We start from the raw sequence: 19,020 nt of genomic DNA, 5'->3' as shown, positions 1-19,020 counted from the left end.
AGTGGGTTAAGCCGCTGCCTTCGGCTCAGGTCATGATCTCAGGGTCCTGGGATCGAGTCCCGCATCGGGCTCTCTGCTCGGCAGGGAGCCTGCTTCCTCCTCTCTCTATGCCTGCCTCTCTGCCTGCTTGTGATCTCTCTCTGTCAAATAAATAAATAAAATCTTTAAAAAGAAAAAAAAAATTTAAAAAGCAGACCAAAAAATTGAACAGCTGCTTCACCAAAGAAGATATGAAGATAACAAGACAGTCACCATGGGAATAGTTGCTCAACCTTGCATAGACGTGAGGGACTTTAAAATCACCACGAGATGCCACTACACATCTGTCAGAATGTAAACTGACAAACCACCTCGGAAAACGGTTTGGCAGTTTCTTAAAAAGGAAGTGAAGGTCTGTAATGACAGAAAGCAGATCAATGTTTGCCGGGGGAAAGGAAAGGTGCTGGAACGGGAGGGAAGGAGAAATTACAAAGACCTAAGAGGAAACTTCAGGTGTAGTGGGTATGTTCCTTACGTTAATTGTGGTGGTTTCCTGAGTGTATACATTTATCAAAACTTTACACTTTATTTTTAAAAAATATTTTATTTATTTATTTGACAGAGAGAGAGAGAGAGATCACAGGCAGGCAGAGAGGCAGGCAGAGGGGGAGGGGGAAGCAGGCTCCCTGCTGAGCCGACAGCCTGATGCGGGGCTCGATCCCGGGACCCTGAGACCATGACCTGAGCCGAAGGCAGAGGCTTAACCCACTGAGCCACCCAGGCGCCCCTGGACACCTTAGATATATATCGTTTTTGGTATCAGATGTTAATAAGCCTGTTTTAAGAAAATCAAATGGCATGTTTACACATGTGAAAACTAAGGTTATCTGTAGAACTCTTGTATACCAGTGATAAGAAGAACCCACAAAATAATAAGAAACCACCAGGTAGGGGCACCTGGGTGGCTCAATGGGTTAAGCCTCTGCCTTCGGCTCAGGTCATGATCTCAGGGTCCTAGGATCGAATCCCACGTCGGACTCTCTGCTCAGCAGGGAGCCTGCTTTCCCCTCCCTCTCTCTGCCTGCCTCTCTGCCTGCTTGTGATCTCTTTCTTTCTCTGTCAAATAAAATAAAAATAAAATCTTAAAAAAAAAAAAAAGAAACCACCAGGCAGAGAGTAGAAATGTAGTCTTTTAGACTCAGTTTTCAGAATTTTCTAAGTCATAGAACCGTAGAATCAGTTCTTGCTTTGGCTCTGATTAATTTACCCTGCTCCTTTGAAGTCAGCCAATACTCGAAATGTTGACTTTCCCTAAAGTTTTCTGTGGAGTAATGAGATTATTTGGAAGTAAGTGTAGTTTACTGGGTCAGGGGGAAGGGCAGGTCATGGCTGTATTTGGCTATGAAAGAATTAGACCCTGAGCCTTTTTTGGAAGGATCCAAGAGGGCAGTGTGAAACCATGATGACTTGGCCCATCCTTGAAGAGAAGATGTGAGGACAGAGGATTTCTGCAGAGGCTGTGGCAAGTCTGGGCTAACTTATGCTTACTCTGTCTTTATGCACACAGTGTATTTACCAACTTATGGATGCTCTGGCTCTTAGTGGCTGTGGAGGTATAAACTTGGAATCCCAGCTGGAAAATATTACAGACATGCTGTTCAATCAGGTGAGTGCTGTGGGGCTAGAAGCATCCTGGGCTTGCTTTTTCTCTCTTCTTTGGAGGCGATGGCTCCCACAGCCCAGGTCACAACCTCCATAAAGGCAGGTGTCTTTCACATGGTAACCTTAACCATACACATCTCAGGTTTCCCTGGAATAGATAAATGTCTGGATTCTGGGCATTGACTCGAATATTCTCCATGAGATAAATTGGGTACGTTCTGTGTGTTCCTTGAAGGTCACAGAACTTTGTTGCTCCCCCTAATCTCTGGCTAAAGGGCAAGAGGTTCAAAGCACCCCATCATGTCTGTGGGAAATGTCAGGGCCTCTGTGTTGCAGCCTAGAGTAAGAAGAAGGTAATTGAACATTTTGCAAATAGGTATTATCTTCTGTATGTTTAATTTGCTTGCCACTGTCTTCTCTTTGGGGCTGGGAATGTGGATTCCTGGGTCTGTTTTCCTATTCCCCTTTATGGCTAAGCTCCACACTTTCCATGGTGCCTTGGTTCCTCCATCCACACCCATGGCCCCTAATTTCAGTCCTCCTGGGTCTGATGGCCTTGGTCTCTCCACAGCTGAGTGAAACAGTCAAGGAGTCAGATCCTCACTCTGCACGGAACCATATCCTTGCCCTGAAGGCTTTCTACATCCTATGTAAGTTAACACAGTTCCCTAACCCCAGGTATTTGTGTGGGTGGGCACTTAGAGTAACCTTCATGTCTCCCTGGACCAGAGCAGGGACCTAGGTTCTCATAAGGGGCTTCCATCCTTCTAGAAGAGATGCAAAGTAATCCGTGTGAGCTTTACTTGAAATTCAAGGAATCTTGAGAGGCAAAGACGTAGCTCCACTCCCTTCACCTGAAGCTGGCTTCCCTTTCTCCTTCAATGAATCCCAGCTTAGAAAGGTGATCTTGTCATTACAACACTAATGATCATGTGAGGCGTGCTGACCTATGGGAGGGCACATGGTGGGGCAGGGGAGGGACAGAGCCCAGCTCAAGGAAAGCATCTAGCTAGATGCCTATCCTCTTCCTTTTCTCCAGCCTAAAGGACCCTAATTTATCTGGTTCATGACATCATGGTTTCCCGGAAGCATGATTTACTTCTATTTACCACTCGCTAGTTAAACATACTCTTGATTCCCTTGTATTTGCCCCCTTCTGATAGCCAAGTTATACAATGATCAGGTGGTATTCTTAATACAAAAGACCATGCAAACCAGTGATCCAGCCAAGATAGTATCAGCCCTTCAAGTTTTCATGGATGTGTTCCCGGAAGGTGAGTGGCCATTTGCCTAATCTTGGGGATCTTCTTTCCTGTGAGAGTTCTTTTGTCTGGGAAACAGTCCCACGTATAGTTCAAGTCACAGTTTTAAACTTAATGTAAACTCGAAGTAAATTCAGTAGGTTTAAATCTTGGCTTCACTTCTTATTAGCTGTGTAGACCAGGGCAGATTGCTTTTAGTCTGTGCCTCTATTTCCTCACCTGAAAATGAAGGTAATGCTAGTACCTGCCTTTAGGGTTTTTTAGTGAAGGTTAGTTGAGAAAATGGATGCGAGGTACTTAGACTATTCCCCAATATGCAGTGAGTTTTGTAGTGGTTTAGTCTGTGATTATGATCTTGGGGAACAAGCTTCAACTCCAATCCAGCGTTTGCTAGACCTTTGCTCTGTGTCTAGCAGAGTGCAAGGCACTGAAAACAGACACTCAAATAAGACATAGTCCCTGCTCTCAAAGAGTTCACTATTGTGTTTGGAGTGCGAAACAATGCAAGGTAATACGTGAAAAGTTGTTCAAATGTGACCATGGTTATTTGCAATAAGGAATATGGAGAAGGGGTCAGTGGGGAGATGGGATGGGCTCTGGAGCAGGGAAGGAGATTGTAATGGTGAGTTAGGAGAGGGAATTTACATAAAGAAGAACAGTTGTCATAGTTTTAAAGGTTGTGGTGTATGGGGCAGTGGGGATTGCAGGAACAGCTTGACTGGGGTCGTGGGCATTCGTAGGAGACTGGAAAGAGCTGGGGCTCCAAAGCCAGCTCGATGAAAATCCCGTTTTTTGTCACTCTTCAGTCTGGTTTGAAGCAGAGGGATGGTGGAGATAATCTTTGGGTTCTCTATCTGGTCCTCGAAGACCAGGACAGTACCTGGAATTCCTCCCACCTGTCTGTCTGTCTTGTGCCTCCCAATACGACAGAGGAGGTGGAAGGAGACTGATCCCCAGCTGCGTGTGTGTCTTTTCTCTAGTGCCCCAGACAGAGCAACTGAAGAATGAAGTGATGCATTCCGTCATCATCATGATTCAGGACGATCTCAAACCAGTAAGCAGAAAGGCGGAATATTTGGGCCGGGAGGGCAGTTGCTTTCTTGAGACCTTGAAGTTGTATCAAATGGAGAGGGGAGGCTGTTCATGGATGAGAGAGGTAAGGCATCCCCTTACCAAGCCCGCCCTGGCCTCAGACTCTGCCCATGGGTTACATGTGAGCTCTTCGGAGCCTGAGAAGGATTTGAGAAGTGGACAGGTGGTTCCTACCTATTTTCTGAGCCTTGTCAGTGGGGACACAGAGCTCTAAAGAGTACTAATTTTTTTTTAAAGATTTTATTTATTTATTTGACAGACAGAGATCACAAGTAGGCAGAGAGGCGGGCAGAGGGAGAGAGAGGAGGAAGCAGGCTCCCCGCGGGGCAGAGTCCGATGCAGGGCTCGTTCCCAGGACCCTGGGATCATGACCTGAGCCGAAGGCAGAGGCTTTAACCCACTGAGCCACCTAGGCACCCTGCATACTAAATCTGCCCCCTAAAAATTCAGTTTTCTTGGGGAAAGAAGACCTCAAACGTCATATCTAGGATGGGGTCCGTGGCACCATATTTTTAACAACCTCTGCCCGGATTGGAGGCAGCGAATACTGCTCCCAGCTCTGAATTGGGGCCAGGTGGACAACAATGGCACCATCCCTAAAAAACAAGTCCTAAATCTTCAGAAGGTTGATGGAGAGACTGGGATCTTGAGGGCTGGGCCCTCAGGACTTGTGGGATTCATTTCTGGCTTTCCCTATGAAGGCCAGAACATGGGACTTCTCCTGGACTCTGATTTCTCCCTACCCAACACTTCTGTCCATTACTTATCTTATGTAAGGCGTGGTCAAGCTCAGTGCTTACAGTTCTTCAGGAGAATGGTAAGAACTGAAATAGGCTAGAACTTCAGGGTCGAGTAGGGTTGTCTGTCATCACTTAGAGACCAGTGAAGAGTCACACTGGGCTTGAAGTTGGGAGATCTGAGTCCCTTGAAGAGTCCTGTCACAGGCTCTTGTCCTCTGTGTTCTCACCTGGAACATGAAAGGTCATACTGATGTGCCTTCCTATCTTGTCACGTGATAGGTGCCCCCCCCCCCAAACTACCCCCCACAGGTGCGGAAGGCCCTCCTGAACTTCATCAAGATGCTGGGCCGGCATAACTACTTGGCCATGCCCCAGGGGAATGTCATCATCAACTATGTCATCAAGCTCAGCGAGTCTGCTTGCTCTGTGAGCAGGGGCCAGGCAGGGAGGGGACAGAGGGTGGCAGCAAGAGAAGGGCAGGTTTGGGAGCAGAAGGGAAAGAAGAAGAGGGCATCATTGGCACAGTGGGAAGGGGCTTTGGTGTCTAAAACTCTGAGCAGTGAGGCAGGGGAGGCCTTGAACCAGAAGACTCAGCTAGCATTGGTTTCAGATTTAAATCTTTTCCTATTCCAGAATGAAGAGGACATCCAACTAATGTGTTCCGAAATCCTACAGATGGTACAAGCAGCTAGGGTCAAAGAGGCTCCTTCATCTCCTCCTCTCCTGGCTGCCCAGATACCCTGACCCCCCGATTGCCTTCTCTCTGTCTCCCCTCTTCCCCCCACTCCACCTAACCCCCTGTACTGTCCCTTCTACCCTCCCCACCTCTGTCTGTTCCCACTCGAGTGTCTGGGGCTCCACTGAGAAGTGGCTCAGTGGAGCAGAGGGTCACTGGGTGGTAAACCTGGAGGCCTGAGCCTGGGTCTTGCTCAGCCGGTTTCTGGCTATAAAATCTCGAGTAAATTGCTCTCCGGCTATAGTTTCTCCCGTTAAAAAAGACGGGCGATTATCCACCCTGCCCGCTCTTAGCAGCCTCTAAGGATTCTTGGAGACTCTACGAGTTGTTGTGTGGGTCAGAGCTGAGTCAGGGGCCATGGGAAGCAAAGGACAGCTGTGATTTACTCTTCTTCCCAAACACCCCCCTCTCCCTCCCAGCAAGCTGTCTCTCGACAGCTAGCATGTCTTTTGCCCCCGGAATGCCCCCCTGTGAAGGCGATGACAAGTCACACAATTCCACATTTCAAGAAGCCCCTCTATTTAATCAAGTCCTTCCTGTTGTAATTTTCATCAGTACCTTGGTTGTGTTTTACCAACATGTAGGGGGAAGGAGGAGAGGGGGAGAAGAAAGGGGGATTATGAATGAGATGGAGGGGGCTGTGTATACAGGTCTCAAATGCCCCTCCAAGAAAGGAGGATAAAGCCATAGGGTTAGAGAACTTATGATTGGGACTGATTTGGAGCTTGACATCGAATCCCCTTGCCACCTCTTCTGCCAGGTGTCCTTGCCCAAACTGATCACCTTGGCATGCCAGCCCAGCAACACCTTGGCCTTCGTGCTGCTGAGTAAGACAGCCACAAACATGGCTCTGAAGGCCCGGTCCCTGGGCCAGGTTCCCTATCTAAGCAGCTTTCACCTCCGCCGTAAGTACACAGGTCAAGGAGACCGTGGAGAGGGGGCAGTTGTGAAGCAGGCTGCCACAGGCGGGAGGGGAGGGTGGGAGAGGGACTGGGACTCTGGAGGGGTCATGGGTGTGGGGAGAGGGTGCAGATCTGCTGGGAGGGCCAGGAGAGCACAGCTGTGAACCTGGGCCTGGACGGAGGGGGAAGGCAAAGGGTTAGGGCAGCAGCTTGATGCCATTTGGCTCTTCACATGGATGAAAAGGGGATTCTTCTGGAAGAGAGGCAAGAGCGCCCCCCCCCCCACCTCAACAGATCCTTTTTCCTCTATTCCTTGTCTTGAAACACTGGAGTAGAGATGCACAAACTTTGTTGTTAATTACAAAGTAATGCGTACACAGACATTCCTGACCCTTAGTTCTTTGCCCCGACTCTGAGCCTCACTCTTTGCTCACCCGATCCCTGACCGCTAGTTCCAGGGGGAGTCAGAGTCAGGGTGAGGCTATCTGTTCAGCACATTACTTGGGGTGTGTGGGTGTTTGTGTGTTTGGAAAATAAGCATTCTCTGTTAGGGTTTAAAAGAAGGAGAGGTAGCAAATGACTTTCCCAGTGTTGAGAGTCCTGATTATAATCAGTGTAAACAACAGACATTTAAAAGGTAGACCTAGGATTTTCAAATATGAAAGGCATGAAAATGTGTGCCTAGATAAGAACTTCTCAGGATAGTGGGAGATCCTTTCAAGGTATAAACTAATAGGACACACTCACGAGTGGTAACTGTTTACCATGCTTCCGCTGGACAATGCCTTTCTTCCCTAGTCTGTCTCTCTATTTAAATCATTTTATTGTGGTATAAGTGACATACAGTGTTCTGTATGGGGGATCCTGGGTGGCTCACTCAGTTAAGTGTCTGCCTTTGTCACAGGTCACGATCTCAGGGTCCTGGGATCGAGCCCCGTGTCAGGTTCTTGGCTCAACAAGGAGGTTGCGTCTCCCTTTTCTTCTCTCTCTCTACTCTCCCCACTCAAATAAATAAATAAATAAATAAAATCTTTTTAAAAAATCTTTAAAAATATTAGTGATCTGACAATCTATACATTCCTGTATGCTCACCATCTGTCACCATAGATGTCATCTCAAGATTATTCATTACATTCCCTATTCTCTACTTCTCATCCCCATGACATTTATTTTATAATTGAAAGTTGGTACCTCTTACTCCCCTTCACCTGTCTTGCCCATCCCTCCCCTCTGACCACCATCTGTCTGTTCTCCATATTTATGGTTCTCTTTCTGTTTCTATTTTTGTTTGTTCATGTGTTTAGTTTTGTAGATTCCGCACATAAGTGGAATCATACAGTATTTGTCTTTCTTTGTCAAACTTCTACCTAGCATAACATTTTCGAGTTCCATCCAAGTTGTCATAAATGGCAAGATATTCTTTTCAGAGCCAAGTAATATTCCCTGTATGTGTTTGTCTGTGTGTACAGACCACCTCTTCTGGATCCGTTCATCTATTGACGGACACTTGGGCTGCTTCCATGTCTTGGCTCTTGCAGTAAATAGACTGCAGTAAACAGAAGGGCACCTGTACCTTTCCAAATTCGTGTTTTTGTTTTCTTTCGGTAAATGCCCAGTGTGGAATTACTAGATTGTATGAGATTTCTATTTTTAGTTTTTTGAGGAAACTCCGTACTGCTTTCCACAGTGGCTGCACCAGTTTGTTTTCCCTGCAACAGTACACGAGGGTTCCTTTTTCTTCGTATTCTTGCCAATACTTTTTATTTTTTGTCTTTGATGGTAGCCATTCTGACAGGTAGAAGGTGTGTGTGTGTGTGTGTGTGTGTGTGTGTGTGTGTGTGTGTATGTTTTATACTGAAAATGGCCTGTTTTTAGGGTAAGTCAGAATGTCACAATCCCCATAGCAATGGCACCAATAATCGCTCTCCACTTTGCTTTTTCTCCTGCCCTGAAGAATGGGTGGTGGGCTGTTGGGTGGGAGAAGGGGCTGAAGGTTGGGCATCCTGGAGCTGACACTGACTCTGTCCTCTTCTTTTATTCTCTCTTTAATTTAGCTACCCAGTTCATCTCCCCACAGAAACTTCTGACCCATCTTGTGGTAAGTGATAAATGTAGAGGATGAATACTGTCCATCCATCCATCCATCCGTCCATCCATCCATCCATCTCCTCATTCCACAAATAGTTGAGTACTAAGCTATTCCAGGCATTGAGCTGGGCATGGAATAAGGGGTAGGGTCAAAGAGCATAGGGGCTTTGGGGAGAGATGATCAAACAGCTTGGAGGACGGAATTGGGACCATAGTGCTGAGACCTGAAGATGAGGAAGGGGTGAGGCTGGGGAAGGCCTGACCTGTGTCCTACATGGCCTTATAGTGAGCTGTTCTCTGCTGATCTTGGGCAAGTCTGCATGCCTTTCTGGATCTCATTTTCTCAGCAAGAATGCTTTGAGAATGTTCTAGACATTATGAACACTTGGAAAGACAAGGTATAGAACTTCCCTTGAAGTGTTCACAGACTTAGTGGGAAAGACAAGCCTGGGAATAACCACCCAGAATGCAGTGTGATAGATGCTACTAGAGGAACCCGTAAGTTACGATGGGTTCTTAGTAGAGCAAGGGGCAGACTTGGTCTCCAGGATTCAGAGAGGAGGCAACATTTTGAGAGCACCATGCAGAACATGTAGGAGTTCACAGGTGGAAAAGAATAGGAAGGGTCTAAGCCTCAGCTCTAAGCCTCAGAAACCATTCTATGGGTTTGTTCTGATTTTCTTCCTTCTCTTCCCTTCAATCCTTTCTCTGCCTCCTACTTGCTTCTCTCGTTTCTCAGGTGTTTTCCCTGAAGTCCTATAATGAAAGGGAGCTTGGGATAAGCTCTCTAAGGCTACTACATGCCCTGCATCCTATCACCTCCTTGCACCCTGTTATCAACTCAAATGTGGGCCAGCTGTGGATGAAGGAGATCCCCCAGATGTTGCAGATTCTGGATGGTGAGGGGTTGGCTGAGAGGTGGGAGGAATGGAGCTGGGGCATTGGGGCAGAATCCAGAAGAGATGAAGTCCCGAGGTGCAGGATGGATCTTCCCTGGGGTGAGGAGAACCAGGACCAGTCTCTCTGTCTTTCTGAGATGCCATTTGGGTAGGTCTGCTTGTTTGGACCATGTTCTGCACTGAGCAGATATGCAGCCCAGAGTTCTGTGCCTCCAGATTTCCCAGAACACTCTTTCTTGTGCTCAGAGGACTGGGAAAGAGTATGGGTTTTGGAACCAGAGACCCAAGTTCGTATCCTTGCTCTAACATTTGCCAGCTGGGTATGTTTGACCTTTGAAAAGTCATACATTTCCTGGAGCCTCTGTAAAGAAGGGGGAACAATTATCTTGTAGGATCGCGATCAAAATTAAATGAGATGATGGGCAAAAAAAACCCTTGGAATGGTGTTCAAATGTTGGTTCTTTTTCCCTGGCTGGGGCCTTCTGGTCGGCAGGTCCCTATAACTCTCTTCTTTCCTAGATCACACTAAGAAGGATCTGGATCAGGAGGAGTGGGAGGACAGGCTGCTCCAGGTACGCACTCTAAGAGACATACCATTCTCCACACTTGCCTTCCTTCCCCTCTTTAGGATCCTTAAGGAGAAGAGGCCCCAGACCCCCTGAGCTAGAGACATGATCAAGGGACCTCCCTACTCAAGAGAACCTCTTTCTGAGGTTCTGAGAGGACTCCCGGTCTCTACATTGGAATCTCTGACTATATCCTAGACCTTATCTTACCTTCCACACCCTCAAAATTGTATGGTCAAGAGAGAGTATGGGAATGGGGCCCTAGCTTTGTGTCCTTGGGCAAGTAATTTAGCCTTTGCCGGCCTCAGCTCCTTCATCTGCAAAATGGAAATAACTTCCATCTCCCAGAATTAAATAGGATAATACAGGAAAAGGAGAGCCTTGCAAACTATAAAGGGTTTCACACATAGAGTTGGCATTACCATCATTGTCGCTATATTGTTATTCTCCAGCCCTGACTAACCCCCCCTATGTATCTCAGCTCTTCCCCATTTCTTGAGCTCTTTTTTCATATTCACAGACCATGCCCCCTTGTCTCTTGCTTCTTTCTGACCCCTTCCATGAGGCAGAAAAGCCCAGCCACTGCTCTGTGTGGTCCTCTTCTCCCTTCCTCTTACTCAGTTTTCAAGCCAGTCGTTAGTGGCCATCAATGATGACAGCTGGCTGGAGCAACTCATCAAGGTTGTCTTGGAGAGGATAAATTATTTCAGCGATGGTGAGGAGAAGGTGTGTGTGTGTATGTGTGTGTGTGCGCACGCGCACAGGTGGGCATATCAGGCAGCTGGTGGTAGTTGCAAGGAGGGAAGTGGGGGTAGAGGCTGGTGTGGAGGAGTTTGGTGGGGAAGGAGTACAGAAATGTACACGAAGGACAGGCCTTGTGGGAAAACCCAGCCCATGTGTCTGGGCCCCGGGGAATGGAAGGATGGAGCGTACCAGGAGCTAGCGGTCACACAGAAACAGCAAAAATATCAATGTCTTAACATTTGCTTAGTGTTTAAGGTGTTTTGTTTTGTTTTGTTTTTTTTAAAGATTTTATTTGTCAGAGAGAGAGAGAGTGAGCACAGGCAGACAGAATGGCAGGCAGAGGCAGAGGGAGAAGCAGGCTCCCCGCTGAGCAAGGAGCCTGATGTGGGACTACTCGATCCCAGGACGCCGGGATCATGACCTGAGCCGAAGGCAGCCGCCCAACCAACTGAGCCACCCAGGCATCCCGTGTTTAAGGTTTTATCAAGAACTTTGCCATCTGTTGTCTTAACCGAACCTCCCAGTCATTCAGAGGTCAAAGAATAGAGCTGGTACTTGGGTGCAGTGGAAAGATCATTGACCTAAGGGTCAGATTGAAGCAAGTTAGTTCAAGTAATATCTGAGGTCATACTGTGGATCAGGGAGTATATGTGATGTTGGGGTTGCAGAGCTGACTAGGGAAGAGGCTCCTTTGCTCACAGACCTCAAGGTCTGTTCTGGTGAAGGTCTCGTTCCCGTCCTGGCTTTTCCTGCACTCCTGGTAAGTGTCTTAGCCTTTGTGAGATTTCAGTAGCCTCACTTGGGCAGTAGCAGAAATGACTTCCGATCACAGGAGAGTGGGTGAGGATAGACAAAGACACCTGTGCAGTTGCTTTGTAAAATTCAAAAGACCAAGTAACCAGACGACTCATTATCCCGACTCCCAGATGGAGAAACCTAATCTAGAGGGATTTAGAGCCTTAAGCAATTTATTGGTAAAATTGGCACCTGAATCCAGGTTTCTTCATTTTTTAATCTTGTTTTCCTGTCGCCAAGCAACATTTTATTTGGGCTTTGGGGGATCTCCAGGGAAGAGGCCTTATTTCCAAGACTGAATATTATCTCTCTAATTATTAACAAATGTTTATGAAGCACCTGCTATGTGCAAAGCTTTGTGGATGGAAGAATGAAGCGAGAAGGGATCCTGATCTTATTAATTAAGTTATTAAAAATATGTACAAATGCTTATGGCACAGCAGGCATGGACTAGGCACAGGGTACTCACACAAAAGGCACAGACTCTGCCTTCAGGAAATCACCGCTTGAGTGAGCAGAGGAGAGAGTGGATTATTGTAAGTGCAGTAATTGTCGAGACTGGAATGTGCGCTATATGCTTGGGAGCAGAGGGGAGAGCTATTTTCTTGGCCCGATGGGGCTGGCCAGAAAAACTTTCTCAAAGGTGGTCTACCATCTCAGTTCACTTAGGACTGTCCTGGTTTTAGCTTTAAAAGTCCAGCATACTGGGGCGCCTGGGTGGCTCAGTGGGTTAAAGCGTCTGCCTTCGGCTCAGATCATGATCTCAGGGTCCTGGGATCGAGCCCCGCATGGGGCTCTCTGCTCAGCAGGGAGCCTGCTTCCCCCGCCCCCCCTCCCCGGCCTCTCTGCCTACTTGTGATTTCTGTCTGTCAAATAAATAAAAAAAAAATCTTAAAAAAAAGAAGAAGTCCAGCATACTAGGAAATGCCTCAGTACTGGGCAAACTGGGAAGATTTGTCACTCTACAGACAAATGATTAAGTCTGGGAAGATGAGTAGTGTGCCAGCTAAGCAGTCATTTGCCAGCTAAGCAGAGAGCCAGGTGCCTCAGGTCAGGTTTCATAGAAGCAGAGCCTAAGGTGAGGGTCCTTGTCAAGTGATTTGGCAAGAAAGTGCTCTCAGGAGAAGCTGTGGTCAGGTAAAGGACGCAGGATAGAAGAGGAGAGGCTAAGAAAGGACGTGGGGAGATCTGGATGGAAACTACACTGTAGAGTCTATCCTGCTTAGAGACAAGTGAGGGGGGTGACTTTTGTACCTCCCCACCCCTCCACCTCTCTGTCACCGGTGCCAGGCTTCTATGGTTGTTAAGGGGCGGGGATGGGAGAGAGAAGGATGTAACTCTCAGGTGTCTCCAGGCAAAGGGACCCAAAAAGACTGCAGGTGGGAACTGCTCACAATGGTGCCCACAGCCAGGGAAGGGAAGGAAACTTCGGCTCTGGATAAGGCTTGAAGAGCATCTGCTAGAGGAAGAAAAAGTGCCCGTCGAGAGGAGATTCTAGGGGGAGAGGTGACATGTTCCTTGAACATGTGGTATACCCTGTCTGTCTACTGTGTCAGGCACTCTGTAAGTACTGGAGTAGAGCAAAGAACAGGACGTACACTGCTCCTGAGCTTTATTTATCACTGGAGATGAGAGGTTGGGGCGAGTTAAGAATTAACCAAACAAATGCACTAACAAGATGACTCGTGATTGTGAAGAAGCCTTGAATGAAAGTATCAGGATGGTGAGCTTAGAGAGGAATTTAGGAGGTCAAGGAAGGTTCACTGAGCCAGGATCAAAAAGATGAGAGTGAGACAGCATTTTGAACAACCCAGGGAAGATTCCAGACAGGGGAAATGGGAAATATGGAAACCTTGAGGCAGGAAAGTGTTTGAGTACATAAATATGGATATTACAAGGTAGACAGGGCAATGCACAGTAAGCAAGAATCAAGGCTGCTAAAATTCAGAAGAGGGAGACACAAAGACTACATAAAAATACTTTTTTTGATTATGCTATTTTGATTTTTAAATTATGCAAATTTAAGGAACTTTTTTAAAAGATTTTATTTATTTATTTATTTATTTTTTAAAGATTTTATTTGTTTATTTGACAGAGAGAGATCACAAGTAGGCAGAGAGGCAGGCAGAGAGAGAGAGAGGGAAGCAGGCTCCCTGCTGAGCAGAGAGCCCCATGCGGGATTCGATCCCAGGACCCTGAGATCATGACCTGAGCTGAAGGCAGAGGCTTAACCCACTGAGCCACCCAGGCGCCCGGAACTTTTTATTTTTAATTTTTTCAAGTGACTCTTTGCTATTAAAATTTATTTATTTATTTATTTATTTGTTTTTTTAACTTATTTTTTCGTTCAAGTATAACCAACAATGTTATATTAGTTTTAGATGTACAATATGTTAACTCAACAATTTTATACATTTCTTGGTACTCATCAAAGTAAGTGTACTCTTGGGGCACCTGGGTGGCTCAGTGGGTTAAGCCTCTGCCTTTGGCTCTGGTCGTGATCCCGGGGTCCTGGGATCGAGCCCCGCATCGGGCTCTCTGCTCAGCAGGGAGCCTGTTTCCCTTCCTCTCTCTCTGTCTGCCTCTCTGCCTACTTGTGATCTCTCTCTGTCAAATAAATAAATAAAAATCTTTAAAAAAAATTATAAAAAAAAAAAAAGTAAGTGTACTCTTAAGTCCCCGTACCCACCTTCCCAATTTATTCTCTGTGTTTAAGACTTTTTTTTTGTTGGCCTCTTTTTTTCTGTTTGTTTGTTTCATATCTGAAATTCCACATCTGAGTGAAATCGTGTCATATTTGTCTTTTTCTATTTCACTTAGCATTATACCCTCTAGATTGACCCATGTGTTTGCAAACAGCAAGACTTCATTCTTTTCATGGCTGATAATATTCTTTATAAAGATGATAAACATCTTTATCCATTCCTCTGTCAATGGACTTGGTTGGTTCCATTTCTTGGCTATTGTAAATAAATAATTCTGCAATAAACATCGGGGGCATATATCTTTTTGAATTAGTGTGTTCATTTTCTTTGGGTGACTACCCAGTAGTGAAATTGCTGGACTATGTGGTTAGTCTATCTTTAGTTTTTTGAGGAACATCTGTACTATTTTCCACAATGGCTGCACCAGCTTGCATTCCCACCAACAGGACACAGGTTTCCTTTTTCTCTCCATCTCCACAAACTCTTGTTATTTCTTGCGTTTTTGATTTTTAGCCATTTTGACAGGTGTAAAATGATATGTCATTGTGGTTTTGATTTGCATTTTCCTGATAATTAATGATGTTGGGGATCTTTTTGTGTGTCTACTAGCCATCTATATGTCCCCTTTGGAAAGATGTCTATTCAGGTCCTTTGACCATTTTTTAATTGGATTATTTGCTTTTTTGGTGTCAAGTTGTACAAGTTATTTTTTATATATTTTGGATATTAGCTCCGTATCAAATATAACATTTGCAAATATCTTCTCCCATTCAATAGGTTATATTTTTGTTTTGTTGGAGGTTTCCTTCACTGTGCAGAAGCTTTTTATTTTGGTGTAGTCCCAACAGTTTAATTTTGCTTTTGTTTCCCTTGCCTGAGGAGATATAGCTTAAAAAAAATGTTTCTATGGCTGATGTCAAAGAAATTACTGCCTATGTTTTCTTTTAAGAATCTATGGTTCCAGGGGCCCCTGGGTGGCTCAGTGGGTTAAGGCCTCTGCCTTCAGCTCGGGTCATGGTTTCAGGGTCTTGGGATCGAGCCCCACATGGGGCTCTCTCCTCAGCGGGGAGCCTGCTTCCTCCTCTCTCTCTCTCCCTGCCTCTCTGACTACTTGTGATCTGTCTGTCAAATAAATAAAAATCTTGAAAAAAAAAAAAGAATTTATGGTTCTAAATGGAGACATTTATGTCTTCAATCCGCTTTGAGTTTAGTTTCGTGTATGGTTTAAGAAAGTGGTTTAGTTTCATTTTTTTTGCATGTGGCTATCCAGATTTCACAACACAATTTGTTGAAAAGACTGTCTTTATCCCATTGTCTATTCTTGCCTCCTTTGTCATAGATTAATTGACCCACCATAAAAAGCATGGGTTTGCTTATGGACTTTCTATTCTGTTACATTGATTTATGTGTCTGTTTTTGGCCAGTACCATACTGTTTTGATTACTACAGCTTTGTCATAAAGTTTGAAATCTGGGACCGTGATACCTCTAGCCTTGTTCTTCTTATTCAAGACTGCTTTGGCTATTTGGGTTTTTTGTTTATTTACTTTTTTGGTTTTTTGTTTGTCTGTCTTTTGTATTCCAGACAAATTTTAGGATTATTCTAGTTCTGTGAAAAATGTTGTTGGTATTTTGATGGGAGTTGCCTTAGTTTGTAGATTACTTTGGGTAATATGGACATTTTAACAATATTGATTGTTCCAATCCATGAGCATGGAATATCTTTCCATTTTTTAGTGTCATTACCCTGATCAAAGTCAGATAAAGGCATTATAAAAAAAGAAAACCACAGACCAAGATCTCTGATGAACATAGATGCAAAGATGCTCCGCAAAATATTAACAAACAGAATCCAAAATCATTTGCCATAAACAAGTGGGATTTATTCCAGGGATGTGAGGGTGGTTCAGTATTCACAAATTCATCAACATGATAGATCACATTAATAAGAGAAAGGATCAAAACCATAGGATCATCTCAATAGATGCAGACAAAGCATTTGACAAAGTACAACATCCATTCATAATAAAAACTCTCAGCTGGGTAAGTTTAGAGAGAACATACTTCAACATAAGAAAAGCCATACATGAAAAACCCAGAGCTAACATCATACTCAATGGTGAAAAACTGAGAGCTTTCCCCGTAAGATCAAAAAACAAGATAAGGAGGTCCACTTTCACCACTTTTATTCAATATAGTAGTGGCAATCCTAGCCATAGCAATCAGACAAGAAGAAGAAAGAAAAGTCATTCAAGTTGGCAAGGAAGAAATAGAACTTCCACTATTTGCAGATGACATGATGTTATATACAGAATATCCTAAAAATTCCATGAAACTGATAAATGAATTCAGTGAAGGATACAACAATAATATACATAAATCTGTTGCATTTCTTTACACTTAATGAAGCATCGGAAAGAGAAATTAAGAAAATAATCTCATTTACAATTGCACCAAAAATTGTAAAATACATATAAATAAACTTCACCAAGAAGGTGAAAGATCTGTACTCTGAAAATGGTAAAACATTGATGTAAGGAACGTTTTATTTTCTAGCTGGAAATAGGAATTATATGGATCAGGGAAAGTTCCTAAAGAGATGATCTGTACCCTAAGATGCTGAGAAATTAGAAATACAGCTTTCTCTTATCTCTAGCTTTAGCCCCTGCTCTCTAGGGTTACTGTCTTACCCAGATGACCCCCAGAGAACAGGAGGGCCAGTGTGGAGGATAGGGCAGTGGGGAAGATGCTGGCTGACCGTTTCAAAACCAGTTTGGGTAATGGCTATTCCCCAAGCTACCCTAATTTCATTCCAAGCTATGCATGACCCTGCCCTTTCACCCCTCCTAGGCTTTTCTGTATAAATTCTTTGGATTTACCTTGCGGACCTCAAGGAATATGAAACTGGTGAAGACGATGCTTTCCTCTATTCTACAAAGTGTCCATGAAGATATGCGGGAGAGGGAGGTGAGGTGGAGGAACTGGCAAAGGGGAAAGAAACATTTTTTCCTTTAAGAGGCAGGATGACGAAGTAGTTAAAAGCTGAGATCTGACAAGCTAGACAACCTGTTGGAATCCTAGGTCTGCCACTTTCTCACTGTGTGCCCTTGGGCAAGTTATTTATTATTATTATTTTATTTTCTGAATCATTTCAGGAAGTTGCAGTCATGCACATTTATCCATTTTCAGGGTGTACTACCTAAATATAATGATATTCTCTTACATAATCAAAGCACAGTGATCAAAATTAAGAAGTTAACATTGCTACAGTACTATTATCTAATTTATAGACCTGATCTGAAAATGGCCAATTGTCCTGCCCATGTTTTTTTAGAGCAAAAGAAAGACATTTCCCCCCCTCTGGTTGGGATCCAATTTAGAATCAATTTATCATTTAGCTTTAATATTTTTAATCTGGAACCACTCCTCAACTTTTATTTTTCATGATCTTGACATTTAAAAATGTATAGACCATTTGTTTTGTAGAATGTAGCTCATTTTTTGTTTGTCTCCTATTCATGATTAGGTTTAGATTATCTATTTCGTATGGGAATACTATGGAATCTGTGTGTCATAGGGTGGTTTTCAGTATTAAAAATGTACAAGCTCCGAGAACAATGCCTGGGACACAAGCACTCTCTAAGTGTTGCTTACTGGTAGAATTGGTGGCCGTCCTCTCAAGCATCCCCTCTCCAATGCCCCTTCCCTGCCAGATTCTCACAGCACCCATCACCATCACGACTATCATCAGTTATATTCCAAGCCCAAGGTTGGAACAGTATCACTGAGGAGACAGACTTATATAGGAAGAAGATAGCTGGCTACACAGAATAGCCTTACTAAAGGCAATATGAGTGGTAACAGAGACATATAGTGGCTGATGTATGGGAGGGTGAGGACTTGGGCTAGTTGGGTCTAGATTAGGAAGAGGGAAGTGGGTATTCCTACTTGACATAATATTCCAAGACAAGAACTTTTGGGAGCATGTCTACAGAATAGTCAGTGATATAGTGGGACTATACCAGGGAAGTACAAATGACCTCTCTGCCAACACCTGAGGACAGATTGGATACAGCAGGTAACGATTAAGAGGGTAGAGGATGTTCAGGATAGTTCCCCGGTTTCTGGCATGCTCAGCTGGGAGGTGGTATCCTTCACTGAGATCAGGAAAGGAAGACATAATGGGGAGGAAGATTTTGATGGGGAGACGTCAGGGTGCCCCTGGTAGGGAGCCAGGTGGAGATGCTCAGTATCCACCTACAGTATTTTTCACTTAGTTGTCCTTCCACTATGTCTCACAAGACACATGCAGGAACTCCCTCCTTCCTTTCTCCCCAGCCCTGGACAGGTGCCCTTTCCACCTGCCTCTTTTGGTCAGTTACTGCTGTTTCCTGTTCTCCTGAGTTAGAAATATTGGCATTATCTGTATGTCTTCTCTCTTTTCCATTTCCTCTGATTATCCATCCAATCCTGTCGATAACATGCCTTGGTTTTGTTCTTCCCTTCTCTCCCCTCCTCAAAACCCTTCACTGAATTACTAGTGCATATAAATCTTCTCTATTCTGCAGTGTTTGATTTGATACTCCTAAGGTTTTGCAAATCTGTGACTCTAATTTTTCACAATCTGTGATAATTTGCTTCTTCCCGACCCCCATGCATTAAGTACCAAACAAATCTCTACTGAATTCACAGATAAATTCATATACATGAGGACCCACTGTTCACAAACGTTTTGTAGGGCATGGTTCTCCTCTGATCCATGATACTCAGGAAAGGCTTTTCTGGATGTTGTCAATTAGTATGAAAAATAAAAAAATCAGACTCTTTAATTTTGACATACCCTGTGCCTCT

The 19,020-nt window shown here is 44.6% G+C and overlaps 1 protein-coding gene across 1 annotated transcript in view; it reads left to right on the top strand.

The window, feature by feature from the left end:
- The window catches only part of LOC111159665 (maestro heat-like repeat-containing protein family member 1), a 72,021-nt gene that overhangs the window by 10,516 nt on the left and 42,485 nt on the right, over positions 1 to 19,020 (top strand). The window contains 12 exon segments of the mRNA XM_022522214.1: positions 1,547 to 1,645; positions 2,213 to 2,291; positions 2,805 to 2,915; positions 3,884 to 3,957; positions 5,045 to 5,161; positions 5,369 to 5,413; positions 6,232 to 6,376; positions 8,428 to 8,471; positions 9,201 to 9,360; positions 9,880 to 9,932; positions 10,548 to 10,652; positions 17,020 to 17,136. Coding sequence (XP_022377922.1) covers positions 1,547 to 1,645; positions 2,213 to 2,291; positions 2,805 to 2,915; positions 3,884 to 3,957; positions 5,045 to 5,161; positions 5,369 to 5,413; positions 6,232 to 6,376; positions 8,428 to 8,471; positions 9,201 to 9,360; positions 9,880 to 9,932; positions 10,548 to 10,652; positions 17,020 to 17,136 — 1,149 coding nt within the window.

This window comes from Enhydra lutris, unplaced genomic scaffold (assembly GCF_002288905.1).
Source record: "Enhydra lutris kenyoni isolate GAN:26980312 unplaced genomic scaffold, ASM228890v2 scaffoldscaffold69, whole genome shotgun sequence".
Lineage (NCBI taxonomy): Eukaryota > Metazoa > Chordata > Mammalia > Carnivora > Mustelidae > Enhydra > Enhydra lutris.
Note: the sequence above shows the minus strand (reverse complement) of the source record. Positions and strands in the feature narration are given on the sequence as shown.